The sequence below is a fragment of the Halichoerus grypus genome, chromosome 4 (assembly GCF_964656455.1).
Source record: "Halichoerus grypus chromosome 4, mHalGry1.hap1.1, whole genome shotgun sequence".
Lineage (NCBI taxonomy): Eukaryota > Metazoa > Chordata > Mammalia > Carnivora > Phocidae > Halichoerus > Halichoerus grypus.
The window spans coordinates 187,406,801-187,422,710 of NC_135715.1; the positions used below are offsets into that span (position 1 = coordinate 187,406,801).

The 15,910-nt window shown below is 39.1% G+C and overlaps 1 protein-coding gene across 9 annotated transcripts in view; it reads right to left on the reverse strand.

Moving 5' to 3' along the window:
* USP40 (ubiquitin specific peptidase 40) overlaps nucleotides 1-15,910 on the reverse strand; it is a 78,165-nt gene that overhangs the window by 45,494 nt on the left and 16,761 nt on the right. For 8 of the 9 annotated variants that reach the window (XM_078071475.1, XM_078071476.1, XM_078071474.1 and 5 more), the window contains 3 exons: nucleotides 11,296-11,394; nucleotides 8,871-8,978; nucleotides 824-1,124 (listed from right to left, as the gene is read on the reverse strand). In XM_078071475.1, the coding sequence (XP_077927601.1) occupies nucleotides 824-1,124; nucleotides 8,871-8,978; nucleotides 11,296-11,394 (508 nt within the window). Of the gene's footprint in view, nucleotides 1-823; nucleotides 1,125-8,870; nucleotides 8,979-11,295; nucleotides 11,395-15,910 lie in introns of those variants that run through there. The other variant, XM_078071480.1, reaches the window with a different exon arrangement.

Consider the following 15,910-nt stretch of genomic DNA (forward strand, 5'->3'; position numbering starts at 1 on the left):
AACTTTCCTGGTTAGGACTTTTCACTTTTGAGTAGACTTTGGGAAGCGACCGAAGTCTTACATACTGATTCATGTTAGTGATCTCAATTAATAAATTTATCATTGTGGGTCTCAGTGTTTAGCCAGCCTGGTACAAGCTGTCTTAGAAGGTTTAACAAAGAACGCTTTGAAGATACTTCAGCTGCTCATAAAACACATTAATTACCTTGACGGAAAGAAAAAAAGAGGGCAATAAAAGGGCACACATGAAAACAAAACCAAGGCCACTTACAACTCAAAGGCGACAAACACATGGCCAAATGACAGAGCCAAGCCTAAGCATAGGGCAATCGTACGCAGGTTGGTCCACACAAGAAACCATTATGCAATCCAAGAAAAACCAAATCTGAAACACTAACTATGGCCTTATATCATTAGAAGGGGAAAAAATAAAACAGAAATATAAAATGATAGATTGTTGGATTTCTTTTGGCATAATGTATTTTTTTTTTTTTAAAGATTTTATTTATTTATTTGACAGAGACACAGCGAGAGAGGGAACACAAGCAGGGGGAGTGGGAGAGGGAGAAGCAGGCCTCCCGCCGAGCAGGGAGCCCAATGTGGGGCTTGATCCCAGGACCCTGGGATCATGACCTGAGCCAAAGGCAGATGCTTAACAACTGAGCCACCCAGGCATAATGTATTTCTTACTGTTAGCCTGAAAATATTTAAAAATGTTCTAAGAGTATACTTTCTTTTAAAAGGGTAAAAATTCAAATAGCATTCAATATTTATCTTCTGACATCATCAACTTAAACAAATAGGAATATTTCTCTTTCCATACCTTCTGGGGGTCTCTGCAACTGGTATTTCCGATAAAACAACATGTAGGCACTTTCTTTACCCTGAAACTGCTGTTCAATATCTTTTTCCTTGATTGGTTGGACTTTGGAATCATTTATGTCAAACCAGTGGGGACAGGAGGTTCTATCATTTAATCCTGGGGATTCTGAAGTAAGTGTCTTGAAAATATGTTGATCATTCCTTTGGAAATCAGACTCAGCCTGGAGAGAACCGTTCTTCAATAGACTAACTGTACTTTCATCTGAACTGAGTAGAAATACCTGGGAATGAAGCTGTAAGAACTATACAGAGACAAAAAACAAATACTAGGTTAATAAAAAAATTTTTTTAATTGGACACAATAAAAAATCTACATCTTCCGTTCTGTGACTAGATATTTGAACTTCACCTTTATTTTTGCCCTAGCCAGCTAGGAGGAAAAAAAAATCCATTTGGGTCATGGTAGAACATTAAATAAAAATCAGAGTGCTCTCTGTTAAACAGTCTAACAGTCACATCAAGGGACAAAGCTGCCATGCTGCAATCTGAAAAATATGTTAATTCTACCTCAGTAACACCATTTTTGAAAAAAGAACTTTACTGAAACAGATTAGGTAGAACAAACACTTCTGAGATGTTTAAAGCAATCTAAACAAACAAAGCACAAACAAAGGCAATCACACAGTAAAGCACCACAGAAGAGAATTTTCAAACTAGTAACTCATACAAGCTCTGATGGAATAAAGTCATAATTACAAGCCTACATTGTCACGTAACATTAACTAAACCGAATGTTGTCTGTCCAGGGAACTGACAGGTTAGCTCAGGAAATCAAAGCACGGAAAGCTTATGTCTTAATCCCAAAGACTATTTCTCAAGTTCTAGCTGAAGGATTAAGAAGAAAAAAGCATTTTTCCTCACTGCCCATCCCCCCTTTCCATCTCTACTCTTTTTCTCCTCTCACTCCCTGATTGCTGTGTGGCCTTGCGTCTCCTCTTCTCTCAGCACGAACTTACTTTATACAGAAAATCACTTGGGAGGCATATGCAACGTCTGCTTAGCCCATTAATCAATACGGAAAGGTGACTTTCTCATTTTCCACTTGGACAGGAATAATGTGCAGCAGCGCCAATCCTCTAATCAAAGTACTCTTTTATCACAAACAAAAGGAAATAGGTCTATGACGCAAAGACAATATTGCTAATACTGTGTATAAAAGATGGTAAAACAGTGTTGCACCTAATTTGTTTAGGTACAATCAAATAACGATAATCAGAGAGTAGCCATTTTTTTCCTTTGTTTGAGAAGTGAGGATTAATTCTTTTCAGCCTCAAACTTCAGCAGAGTCTGGTCCCAGTAATGGTAGAGAACTTTTACTGGACTAACTTTTCTGATAAGAAATGATAAACTCTCGACAAAATAATGAAAACAAGTATTTGGAGAATAACCAGAAACAGGCTTAAGCACAGGGGACATAATTCTTCACGAGGGATGCAAACCAGGTGAGTTTTACATGAAGCACCGGTTCCCACTTTATGGCGGTGCGGGGTGGGAGAGTTCAAGCAAAGGGCAGGAGTCTTACTGAGCTGAGGAAACAGAATTTGAAAATGCCAGAGAGGCTGGAAAGCAAAGAGAAGGAGTTGCATTAAGGAGCCCCGAATCTATACCAAATCCCCCTCAAATCCTTGACTGACTCCTGATTGGTACATGGACAGCCCAAGACGCAAGAAACCCCACAGAACGCAACAGCTGATAGATTCACGATTTGAACAGAGATTTTAGCAGAGACTTCTGGGTAGAAAGAACAGGGAATTGAAGTTCTGACAAGTCAGAGGCATATGACAAACACCTGAGGCTTTCTGTTGAAATCCCAGAAGGGCCATGCCTTAGGCCAAGGGCTGGTAAGCTTGTAAAGGGCCAGATAGTAACTATTTCAGGCTTTGTGAGCTTAAGAGGCAAACTAGAGCACGTTACGTAAGTACCTATTATAACTTAAAAAAAAATAACCATTTAAAAATGTAAAGATAGTTCTTAGCTCAGGGCTGTACAAAAACAGGCAGCAGGCCATATTCTGCCCCCAGGCCACCATTTTCTAACCTCTGCCTTAAGAGGAAGGACCATGCATTCCCCCAGGACTAAGACCAAAACTACGACAGACCCACGCTACAAAGCCTGAAATGAAGCTTCCATAGGATCAAGGAGATTTAATAGCCTGTTAGAGCATAATGCAAAACTCTTTAAAGAACAATGATATAATCCACAATGTCTGGTAGGCAATATAAGATTAAATGACACACAAACAGGACAGTGTGATTCATAATCAAGAGAGGACACAGTCAATTCATAAGGGAAATAAAAGTTAATAGAAAGAGCCCCAGAAATAATCCAGATATTATGATAGTAAATAGCTATTAAAAATATTTAATTTATATGACTTAATAAAGCCAATTAGATCTTCAAAAATTTATAGGAAAGGATGAACAGAGTGGGTTCAGATAGGGAATTTCAGCAGAGAAATGGATACTCTCAATCAGAGCTAAGTGGAAATTCTAAAGCTGGAAACTACAATATCTAAATAAAAAGTTCACTAAGCTGGGCTTAATGGAAGGAAGACTGGATATAGCCAAAGAAAAAACCAATGAACTTGAAGATGGAACAACGTAAATTATCCATGTTGAAGGAGAGGTAAAAGTAAGAAAAAGAAGAAAACCTCAGTTCTTTAAGATCTGTGAGGAAATCCTGAATGGTCTAATTTCTATGTAACTGTAGTCCTAGAAGGAGAAGAAAGAAATAATGGGGCAGACAACCAAATTGAAAGTATAATGGTCAAAATTAAAGAAAGACTTCAAGCTATACATATAAAAAACTTAACGAATACAAAGCAAATAAACACAAAGAGTACCACACTGGGACACATTACTGTTAAGAAGCTAGAAAACAAAGAAAAAAAGAAAAAATCTTAAAAGCAGGCAGAGAAAAAGACACATTACGTTCAAGTGACACTAGCCTTCTGAGCCAAAATAATGGAAGCCAAGACATAATGGAATGACATCTTTTAAGTTGCTGAAAGGAAAAAATAAAAACTATTAAACTAGAATTTTACATCCAGCAAAAATATCCTTTAAAAAAACTGAAGACAAAATAAAGATTTCAATCAAAATTGAAATTATACTAGATGCACAGCTGAATGTGTGAAAAGCAGCAATGAACACCAGAATGGATAAATATAAAACACTATTTTTCCATTAATTTCTTTAAAAGTTGCCTAAGTGTTTAAAGCAAAAAATAATATTAATAAAAATAAGTAACATAGAGTAGAATTTACATGTAATGGTACAGTAAAAGGCAACAGCAGATAGGATGGGAGTGGGGAAACGCAGTTGTACCACTGCGAGCATCTTACACTGTTCAGGAAATGGTATACTATTTTTTTTTTTTTAAATATTTTTCCGTGACATAGTTTTTTTTTTTTTTTTTTTTAAAGATTTTATTTATTTATTTGAGAGAGAATGAGAGAGAGCACATGAGAGGGGGGAGGGTCAGAGGGAGAAGCAGACTCCCCGCCGAGCAGGGAGCCCGATGCGGGACTCGATCCAGGGACTCCAGGATCATGACCTGAGCCGAAGGCAGTCGCTTAACCAACTGAGCCACCCAGGCGCCCCAGGAAATGGTATACTATTAATCCGTAGTTGGTAATGTTGATTTATGTACACTATAATCCCTAGAATAAAAATATTAAAGAAATATAGCAATATATTAGCCAACAGAGGAGATAAAGATGAAAGACTAAAAATCACTTGATTAACCTAAAGGGTGAGGAAGAATGAAGGAGCAAAAAACAGAGGAGGCAAATAAAAAATACCTCGATGGTAAATTCAAACTCAACCATATTAATTACTGCATTAAAACCAAATGGACTAAACATTCTGATTAAAAGAAACTATCAAACTATCATCTGATAGGAAACAGATGAACAGAGAAAAGTAGAGAAGAATCAACAAATACAAAGCTGCTTTTTTGAAGAGTTTAACAGATGTGATAAACCCCTAGGCAAGACTGATGAAAAAGAAAGCTAAAACGCACAAATGATCAGTATCAGAAATGAAACAGGGAACATAACATCTGCTCTTATGGACTTCATAAGGATAATATGGTGATATTTCAAACAACTTTATGCTAACAAACTTTATTTTTTAAAAAAGATTTTATTTATTTATTTAGACAGAGAGAGAGAGAGAGAGAGAGAGAGAGCACAAGCCAGGGGAGGGACAAAGAAGCAGACTCCCCACTGAGCAGGGAGCCTGAAGTGGGGCTCGATCCCAGGACCCTGAGATCATGACCTGAGCTGAAGGCAGACACTTCACCAGCTGAGCCACCCAGGCACCCCAACAAATTTTACTTTAAATAGAAAAATAAATTACTTAAAAATCACAACTGTCCAAAATAAGAACCAACTTCATACTGTTTGCAAGAGACACACTTGTATAAAAAAGCTTGCAGGGTTACATTAATACCAGACAAGATATATTTTAAGGCAAGGAATACTAGCAGAGATAAAGGAAGCGCAGTGTACATCACGATGCCATAAAAATCCAAAATGTGTATGCATCTAATACTATCAATTCAGGGTACATGAAATAAAACTGTCCAAAGTAAAAGGGGGAAAGGACAAATTCACGATTACAGTTGGAGATTTAAACTACTCCCTTAGTAACTGATAAAAGCAAAAGAGAAAAATTAGTAAAGACAGAAAAGAAACACAAATGCTATTAACCAATTTGACATAGTTGACATTTATAAAACAACATACCCAACAACTGCAAAAAATAACTTTTCTGGTGAATACAGAATTTTCAGCAACACAGACCATATTCTGAAGTGTGAAACAAGTCTCAATAAATTCAAAAGAACTAAAATCATGGAGAGCATGTTCTCAGAGTACAATGGAATTAACTAGAAATCAACTTATAGATAAAACAAAAAAATAAAAAGAAATCCCCAAATATTTGGAAATTAAGCAACACAGTTCCAAAAAAAATCATGAGGGAAATTACAAAATATTTTGAATGGAATGATAATGAAAACATGTCAGACTTGTCTGCAGCTAAATTAGTCCTTACAAGGAAATTTACAGCTTTAAAAGCTTGTATTAAAAGGAAGGTTTAAAAACAACTGAGATACCAAGCTAGAAAAAAGTTGATCAAATTAGATCCCAGAAGAAAAAGGAAGGAAATAATTAAAAACAAGAGCAGAAATCAATGATAGCAAACAGATGAGCAATAGAGAAAATCAACAGAAGCAAAAGTTTGTTTTTTAAAAAGTTTAATAAACTTGATAAACCCCAAGCAAGACTGATGAAAAAAAGGTGAAAAAATACAAATTACTAATATTAGGAATGAAAAAGAAGAAATAACTTCAGGTACTGCAGACACCACAGAGAATACGGGATACTGTGAATAACTTTATGCCAATAAATCTGACATCACAGATAAAAGAACAAAATCCTTAAAAAACACAATTTTCCAAAATAATGCAAGAACAGAAAATCTAAATAACACTACAATCAAAGAAATTTAAACTATAATTAAAAAACCTTACTCCAAAAAAAAATTCAGGTCTCAACAGAACAGAAAGCCTAGAAATAAACCCACAATTACATGGTCAACTAATCTTCGACAAAGGAGGCAAGAATATGCAGTGGGAGAAAGACAGCCTCTTCAACAAATAAGTGCTGGGAAAACTGGACAGTGACATACAAAAGAATGAAACTGGATCGCTTTCTTACACCACACACAAAAATAAACTCAAAATGGATTAAGGACCTAATTGTGAGACCTGAAATCATAAAAATCCTAGAAGAGAGCACAAGCGCCGTAATTTCTCTGACACTGATCGCAGCAACATCCTTCTAGATAGGTCTCCTAAGGCAAGGGAAACAAGCAAAAATAAACTATTGGGACTACCTCAAAATAAAAAGCTTCTGCACAGCAAAGGAAACAACCAACAAAAATAAAAGACAACCTACTGAATAGGAGAAGGTATTTGCAAATGACATACCCAATAAAGGTTTAGTATCTAAAACATAGAGAACTATATAATGAAACACCAAAAAAATCAAACAATCCAATTATAAAATGGACAGAAGACATGAACAGACATTTCCCTAAAGAAGACATCCAGATGGCCAAGAGACATGAAAAGATGCTCAAAATCACTCATCACCAGGGAAATGCAAATCAAAACTACAATGAGATATCACCTCACACCTGTCAGAATGGCTAAAATAAAAACCACAAAGAAACAACAGGTGTTGGCAGGGACGTGGAGGAAAAGGCACCCTGGTGCACTGTTGGTGGGAATGCACACTGGTGCAGCCACTGTGGAAAACAGTATGGAGGGTCCTCAAAAAGTTAAAAACAGAACTACCCTACAATCCAGTAATCACACTACTGTATTTACCCAAAGAACACAAAAACACTAATATGAAGGGATGCATGCACCCCTGTGGTTATTGCAGCATTATTTACAATAGCCAAGATATGGAAGCAGCCCAAGCGTCCCTCAACAGATGAATGGATCAAGATATGGTATTTACATACAATGGATATTACTCAGCCATTAAAAAAAAAATGAAATCTTGCCACTTGCAACAATATGGATGGAGCCGCTGTGTATTATGGTAAGAGAGATAAGCCACTCAGATAAAGACAAATACCATGATTTCACTCATATGTGGAACTTAAGAAACAAAACAAATGAAGGAAAAAAAAGAGACAAACCAAGAAATAGACTCTTAACTAGAGAGAACAAACTAATGGTCACCAGAGGGGAGGTGGGTAGGGGGACAGGGGAAACAGGTGAAGGGGATGAAGAGGATACTTATCACGATCAATACTGAGTAACCTATGGAACTGTTGAGTCCCTATGTTGTACAACTGAAACTAATAGAACACTGTATGTTAACTACACTGGAATTAAAATAAAATAAAAAAATTTTCAGGTCTCAGTAGCTTCACCAAACATTTAAGAAAAAAAAAAAAATCAGTCTTAGAGAATTCTTTCCAAGAATATAAAGGAGTGTTTCCCGACTTCTGAGTCCTATATAACCCTGACACTAAAATCTGACAAAGACATTACAAAAAAAGAAAACCAAAGACTAGTATCTCTGGCAAATGTAGAAACAAAAATCCTAAATACAGGCCAAATGAATGTAGCAATACATTAAAATTTCATTACCAAGTGGGATTTATCGCAGAAATATGAGTTGCTCAACATTAAAAAGGTCAATGGAATTCACCACATTAACAGAATAAAGGGTATAAAAACAGTCAGCATTTGATAAAATCCAACCTCTATTGAAGATGAAACTATCAGTCAGCAATTAAAAAAAGCTAACTCTCTCAAACTTATAAAGGGTATTTATATTTTTAAAAACCTGCACAGCTAATATCACACTTAAGAGTAAAATACTGAGACAGTGACCCAATCATTTTAAATGAAAACCTTAAAACTTATGCTATGGACTCAGAGTCATTAAGCCAACATTCATTTCTGAAGTGTGGTCTAATTAAAAGATGCACTTAAATACTTACTGAAGTGTGTAAGCTCCTTGCTTCTATAAGTAAATAAAAATACTTACTAAGTGTTGCTGTGTTTGTTTTCAGTCAAGTTGTCTGACCTGTGTTCAGTTTTTGCATCTAATCTCACAGCCCAGGAAACCTGATCACCAAATTTAACAGGATTATATGTAAAAGAAAGATCAAGGGAAAATTGCGGGAACGTCTTAAGACATTTCTGTAAGTAAAATGATGAGCTTTACGGTATGAACTTCATGACATTTTTTGCTGTTGTATTACAAGCCTTTCCCCTCTTCTTTTTCTACTTCTTGATTCTATGATAAATTACTTAATAACATTTAATAAGTAACTTAATTGAACTTTAACCATTAAATAAAAATACTGATTTTATTTTCACCTAAATTTTCACTGCAAAGGGATCATAATAAAATTTCCTGGCACAGGACCTCCTGTATGGATGTCATGTATTACCTTTCGCAGTGGTCCATACTGTTTTTTGTACTTCTTGTTCCAAGACGTTCCTATCTTTTTCAAGAGTTTCTGGCCCAGGTGATCAACAGGAATTACATTATTCTCCTCCTTTTGAAAGAAATAGTCATTTAAGAAAATGTGATGAGATTTAACTGAAACATTTATGAGTTCAAAGGGACCAACAGGATTAAATCTAATTAAATGGGCCTAAGACAGCGAACATGTAAGTGGATTAACCATAATTGTTTCAAAATAAAAAATTTTTTTAAAAAGTAGATTAAGCCTCAGTGTAGAAAACTTGAATTGTGCTTTCCTGAACCAAAGCTTAAACGTTTATTTATTTATTTTTAACAATTTACTTATTTATTTATTTTATTTTTATTTATTTTTATTTATTTATTTATTTATTTATTTAAAAGATTTTTTATTTATTTATTTGACAGAGAGAGCGAGAGAGCACAAGCAGGGAGAACAGTAGAGGGAGAGGGAGAAGCAGGCTCCCCGCCAAGCAGAGAGCCCGATGCGGGGCTCAATCCCAGGACCCTGAGATCATGACCTGAGCCGAAGGCAGACGCTTAACCATCTGAGCCACCCAGGCGCCCCTTTACTTATTTATTTTTGAGAAAGAGAGAGAGAGAGAGCGAGCGAGCATGCGCACACATGAGTGGGAGGAGGGGCAGAGGCAGAGAGAGAATCCTAAGCAGACTCCCTGCTAAAGGCAGAGCCCGATGTGGAGCTCGATCTCACAACCCTAAGATCATGAGCCAAAATGAAGAGTTGGACGCTCAACGACTAAGCCACCCAGGCGCCCCAAGTTTAAACATTTAAAAGAGTATCCAAAGAATATTCTGAGATTGGGTAAATTCCTGATATTTCGTGGGATTTTTACAAGAAATATTTAAGTGCGCCTGGGTGGCTCAGTCATTAAGCATCTGCTTTCAGCTCAGGTCATGATCCCAGGGTCCTGGGATCGAGCCCCGTATCGCGCTCCCTGCTCCACGGGAAGACTGCTTTTCCCTCTCCCACTCCCCCTGCTTGTGTTCCCTCTCTTGCTGTCTCTCTCTGTCAAATAAATAAAATCTTAAAAAAAAAAGAAATATTTAAGTGCAAAAAAGGATTATCAATATCTCTTCTGAATGTTACCAAATATAAACAAGTTCTAAAAGGGAGTAAGAAGAGGGGCGCCTGGGTGGCTCAGATGGTTAAGCGTCTGCCTTCGGCTCAGGTCATGATCTCAGGGTCCTGGGATCGAGCCCCGCATCGGGCTCCCTGCTTGGCGGGGAGCCTGCTTCTCCCTCTCCCTCTACTGTTCTCCCTGCTTGTACTCTCTCGCTCTCTCTGTCAAATAAATAAATAAAATCTTTAAAAAGAAAAAAAATAAATAAAAAAATAAAAGGGAGAAAGAAGTAACTATTTTGGGCTGAAATGTGTCCGTCCCCCACCCAATTCATATGTTGACTCCTTAACCCTCAAGATTTCAACTTTGACTTTATTTGGTTAGGGCCTTTAAAGAAGTGTTGATGTTAAAAATGAGGTCATTAGGGTGGGTCCTAGTCTAATCTGATTGGAGTGAGAAGAAGAAGAAATAGATCCTCGAGATGTGTAGGTACAGAGGAAAGGCCACGTGAGCACACAGCGAGGAGGTGGCCATCTGCCAGCCATGGAGAGGCCTCAGGAGAGAATAAACCTGCTGGCACCTTGATCTTGGACTCCCAGCCTCCACGACTGTGAGAAAATAAATTTCTGTTGTTTAAGCCCCCCAGTCTGTGGTCCTTTGTTATGGCAGCCCCAGCAGACTGATAGAGTGGCCACAGACCAAGGTGGTAAAAGGACTCAGTGAGGTCCATGGTAAAGAGTTAAGAAAGTCTTCTTAAGAATGGATAAATACATGCAAGGAACTTACCACCTTTACAACACAGTGCTAAGGAAACGTTAAAAAGTCATATACTTGAGGCATTATCGGTGTATCAATATTAGGAATGAAAAAGGGGGCATAACCTCAGGAACTACAGAGAGTAGAAGGATAACATGGGAAGATAGCAAATTCCAAAAACAATACGTACGGTAAATCCCAATTCTATTTAAAAGAACAGTAATACCCAAAACCCTATAACCCAATCCCAATATATGTATATAAACACAAAGAAGACAGAATGCAAAGAATATACATCAAAGTGTTAACAATTACTGGGTACTTGGTTTATTTATACTTTTAACATATTTCCTAGTTTTTTTCTCTCAAATTTTTTACCACAAACATGAATTTTTTAATAACCAGAAAGTCTCCAACAAACAAACTGTAAAAATAGACACAGAGAATGTCCCAAAGGAATAAGACTATGAATAGTACCGATATCAGTTCTATCAATGAATTCTCACACATGTGTGCATATCTGAAACACACAAATATAAACTCTCTCTCTACCTGTAGTAAGATCACTTTCAGAATTCTCAGTGGATCATCGTCAATCTCTTCTTCATTCTGGAGATCTTTTAAATTCACATCTGGTTTGCTTTTTTCCTCCTAGAAAGGAAAACAATAAAAAGTTATCCCTTAAAAGGTAATTAACAAAATAGAAATGTTCATGTTGTGGAAGTTTCAAAATGGAGAAATGACGATAAAAACATCGGTATAACTTATGTATACTTTGGAATTCGGCAGACCTGGCTTTGATTTCCAGCTCTGGCTGACTAATCCCCGATACGTCATTTAACCTCTCTGGCATCCTCTGTGAACGGGACCGTGAGATAACTCCCAGCACAACACACACGGTAGGTCCCGACAGGTTCCTGGTAGGCACCACTTCAGCTGCACCCTACGAATCCTGACATGTTGTGTGTCACTGGCAAGAGCAGCTCAGTGCTCGCTTCTACTTCCTGATCGTCCAAATTTGCACCCCACTCTATGAAGTTATTAGGGAACATGTCAAAATACGGTATTTTTATTCATTGATTTTTTATACACGCCATCTTGCAAAAGTATTTTCATTTGACTTAAAACCATAAATCAAATAGACCTAATAACAAGAGACAAAAATAATAAAGAGACAGCAAAACAAAATGGTAGACTAAATACAACTATTCTACTAAAAGATTGCTAAAAATGCTGGATAAGTAAACACAACAAAACAAACAAAGGCACTTTTTTTAAAACACACACTGAATTACCAAGAGAGTATCAGGGAAATCCTCAGAGAACAAGTGAAATGGGAACCCAGGGAGGAAATCCAGAGTTGAGGCCTCCAGCTGTCCCACCTTGCTGACACAGCTTCCACTCTGATGCTCATACAGGATGAGGTATGGGAGACAAAGTCTAAGGACCCCCCAAAGTATGGAGTTGAATGATTGGTTTTCCAAACAACCAGTTCTCCGGTCCTCTGACACCATCTGGGTGTCACAATTCAGTTCAGTTTTGATACTAACTTTATTTAGTCCTGCAAGACTGCCCCCACTTCAGACAATAGCCACAAATGGGGTCCCAGGCCACCTGCACTTCTGCCTGGCTGATTACAAATTCTAGGGTTCCTACAATCCCCACTTCAGGTTTGATAATTTCCTGGAATGGCTCACAGAACTCAGGACCTTATACACAGGACTATAGTTTAGTACAAAAGATACAAATGAACAGCCAGATGAAGAGGTACACAGGGTGAGGTCAGGAAGGGCCCTGAGAGTAGGAGCTTCTGTCCCCATGGAGTCAGGGTGGCCACCCTCCCTGCATGTGGATGTGTTCACCATCCAGAAGCTCCCTTAGCCTCCTGGTTTGAATTGTTTTGTTTTTTTTTTTAAAGATTTTATTTATTTATTTGAGAGAGCGCGTGAGCTGGCGCACGAGCAGGGGTAGAGGGAGAGGTTCTGAGAAGCAGACTCCCTGCTGAGCAGGGAGCCTGACATGGGACTCAATCCCAGGATCCTGAGATCACGACCTGAGCTGACGGCAGACGCTTAACTAACTGAGCCACCCAGGAGTACCTTGCTTCAGAGTTTTAATCGAAGTTTCAACATGCAGGCATGACTGACTGACTGAACTCAATCACCAGCTCCTCTTCCCTCCACGGGTCAGGAGCTGGGGCTAAAAACACCAATGCTCTATTCATGTGGTTGTTTCCTCTAGTGACCAGCCCTCACTCTGAAGATATCTAGGCCCCACCAAGAGTCATCCCATTAACATGAACTCAGGTTGAAAGGGGTTCATTATGAACAACAAAAGACATGCCTATCACTCATGCAATTTCAAGGACCTCTATTCCAAGAACCAAGTATATACTTTTTTCTTTCTTTTTTTTTTTTTAAAGATTTACTTATTTGAGAGAGAGAGAGAGACTGAAAGAGTACACACGAGCTGGGTTCAGAGGGGCAAAGGGAGACGGAGAGAAAGAATCACAAGCAGACTCCCTCCCTGCTGAGCACAGAGCCCGACGCAGGGCTCAGTCTCACGACCCACGACATCATGACCTGAGCTGAAATCATGAGTCGGACACTTAACCAACTTAGCCACCCCAAGCACCCCAAGTATATACTTTTTAATTATACCACAAAGATAAATTTCAGCAGGCAGCTAGAAAGAAAGAGCTACCTACCTTCTCAGTACAAACCCAACCTAGAAAAAATCCACCCCACAACAAATGACAATGAGGAACTGGCTTGCTTTGACCTCGATACTGGATAAAGGTAGAAAAACATTTCTAATACTTTGTCATCACAAGTAGGTCCCCATGTGGGTTCCTGGTCCAAATTTACATTAGCTGCACGGCTCTAAAACTAGTAAGTCAAGACCTGATTTTAAAGTAGGGTTGGAAGTGACCCCAGGCACGTGATAGAGGTAAACACTTTTTTCGGAGGAAGGCACTTTCAACTCAGTCCTCAAGTTACTCCAGTAAATCACATTCTTAAAAAACCAACCAAACAAGGCTATAGTCTAAAATAACAAGATCATTAAGAAAGTAGAATCAGCAGATATCCAGGGGTGCCTGGGTGGCTCAGTCGTTAAGCATCTGCCTTCGGCTCAGGTCATGATCCCAGGGTCCTGGGATCAAACCCCACATCGGGCTCCCTGCTCAGCGGGAAGCCTGCTTCTCTCTCTCTTCCTCTGCCTCTCCCTGCTCCCGCTCTCTTTCTCTGTGTCTCAGAGGAATAAATAAAATCTTAAAAAAAAGAATCAGCAGATATCCAAATGAGACCTACAAAGGCTTCAGATACTGTAATTATCAGACCAATAAAATAGCATGTTTAATATGTTTAAGACGTGATTAAGGAAAGAGATTTAAAAACGGCAGAAGGGGAGAGGCAGGCCAGCACTGCCCCCATCTGACCGGCACAGGTGACAAACAGGCCCAGTCCTCCTCCACTTCGCCAGTGTCCAACCCTGGCCTTGCTGGGACAGTAGGAACTGCTTCGGGGCTGCCTACCGGGAGCTGTTGTGAAGCCTTCTCTGACCCACTTCCTCAAATGTGCAAGATAATGTCACTCAACCATCGATGAAGCAAAAGGTCTCTAAAGAAGCAGAAAGCAAAGATGAGGCTCCTTTTCACAGCCAGATCTAGAGTCACATTTTGAATAGTTAATGGCCTCCATACTAGAAGGGATCATCTTCTAGACAAAGAGAGACAGAAATGTTGCCTTTATTATTTTTATTGTCTTTTAAAATAAATTTTACCCCCAACACGGGGCTCAAACTTACGACCCTGAGATCAAGAGTCACACATTCTATCAACTGAGCCGGCCAGGAGCCTCTGAAATGTTGCCTTAAAAGCAGGGAAAATTATGTCCGATTGGTCATGTAAGTTATTTCTTTGCAGACAGTACCTACTGAAGAACTCCACGAATGCAGGGAACAGCTCCTTGAAAGGGAAGAAGAAATTGCCAAACTATAAGAAGAAAGAACAATACCAGGCTATGATTAGAACATATGGAATCCTATGTCTCTGGACGCAAGAAATCTCTCAGAATAATGGTAATAAAAAGACAGGCAGGGTCCAGCAGGTATATGTACTGAAGTTGAAATTCTTAAAGCACTACTCATTATTTGAACACCATAGAGCTCTGGATGAAAAAGTAGTGATTCTGGAAGAACAGAATAAGGAAAAAATTTAACAAACGGGATGCTTCACAGAAGGCATGGATAAGGAGAAATACTAAGCACAAATGGAAAGCGATCTTCCGATTGTTCTTCAAGCCTGGAGGAAGACCTTGCTAATGTAACAAAGCTTCAGGAACAGAGAAGCAGCGCGCAGAGCAAAACCAAACGACAGAGTACCTGTGTGCCCTCTTGAGTCACACAGCAGACCCAGGAGAAGAGCCCGACGATGACAGAAAAGAGCGAAGCGATTCTGAGGAAGTGAACATGTAAGCGTGGAGCTGTCCGAGGAAGCACAACCCAGAACGAAGACACGGAAGAGAGAATCACCGCTCGAGACACGTGACCTGACCGCTGTACGAGGCTATCTCTGTGTGTGACCTCAATGATGAACTGGAAAATGAAACTGCAAATAAGTATCTGATGGGTCAAAGACTGACGCTAAACCTCAGCACCTCTAAAAGTGCCGGCAATCAGACGGTGGCTGAACAAAAGCTGGAGCGGCGCTGAGGAGAGCGGAGGCGCACGCCCTGAGCTGGAAGCTGAACCAGGCCGGAAAGTGGGAGCCCTTTCTCAGACTGAAGAGACAGGGCAACACTGGAAAAAAAGGTTACACAGATGAAGGCATCCCTGGAAAAAAGAAGCCAAGACTACAGTGGGCAAGGCGAAGAAATGAACCACATAATAAATATTTATTAGACCTGTTCACAAACTTATATCGGCATCTAAGAAAAACCTTCAACATCATTTTTTAGGGAAAGTGAAATGAAGCTCAAATAATTGTCTGAGAAGGCGGGGGGAGAAGCCTGCTCTAGAGAACCCGAACTCTCTACTACAGGACCCCGGAAATAAGAAAGCAGCGAAGACAGGCAGCATGATAGGAATCAGCTCCATCTAAGCACAGAAACCTTGAGGGCCAAATGAGACCAGATGAGGGTAGGAGACCTTCCCCTGGTCTGAATGG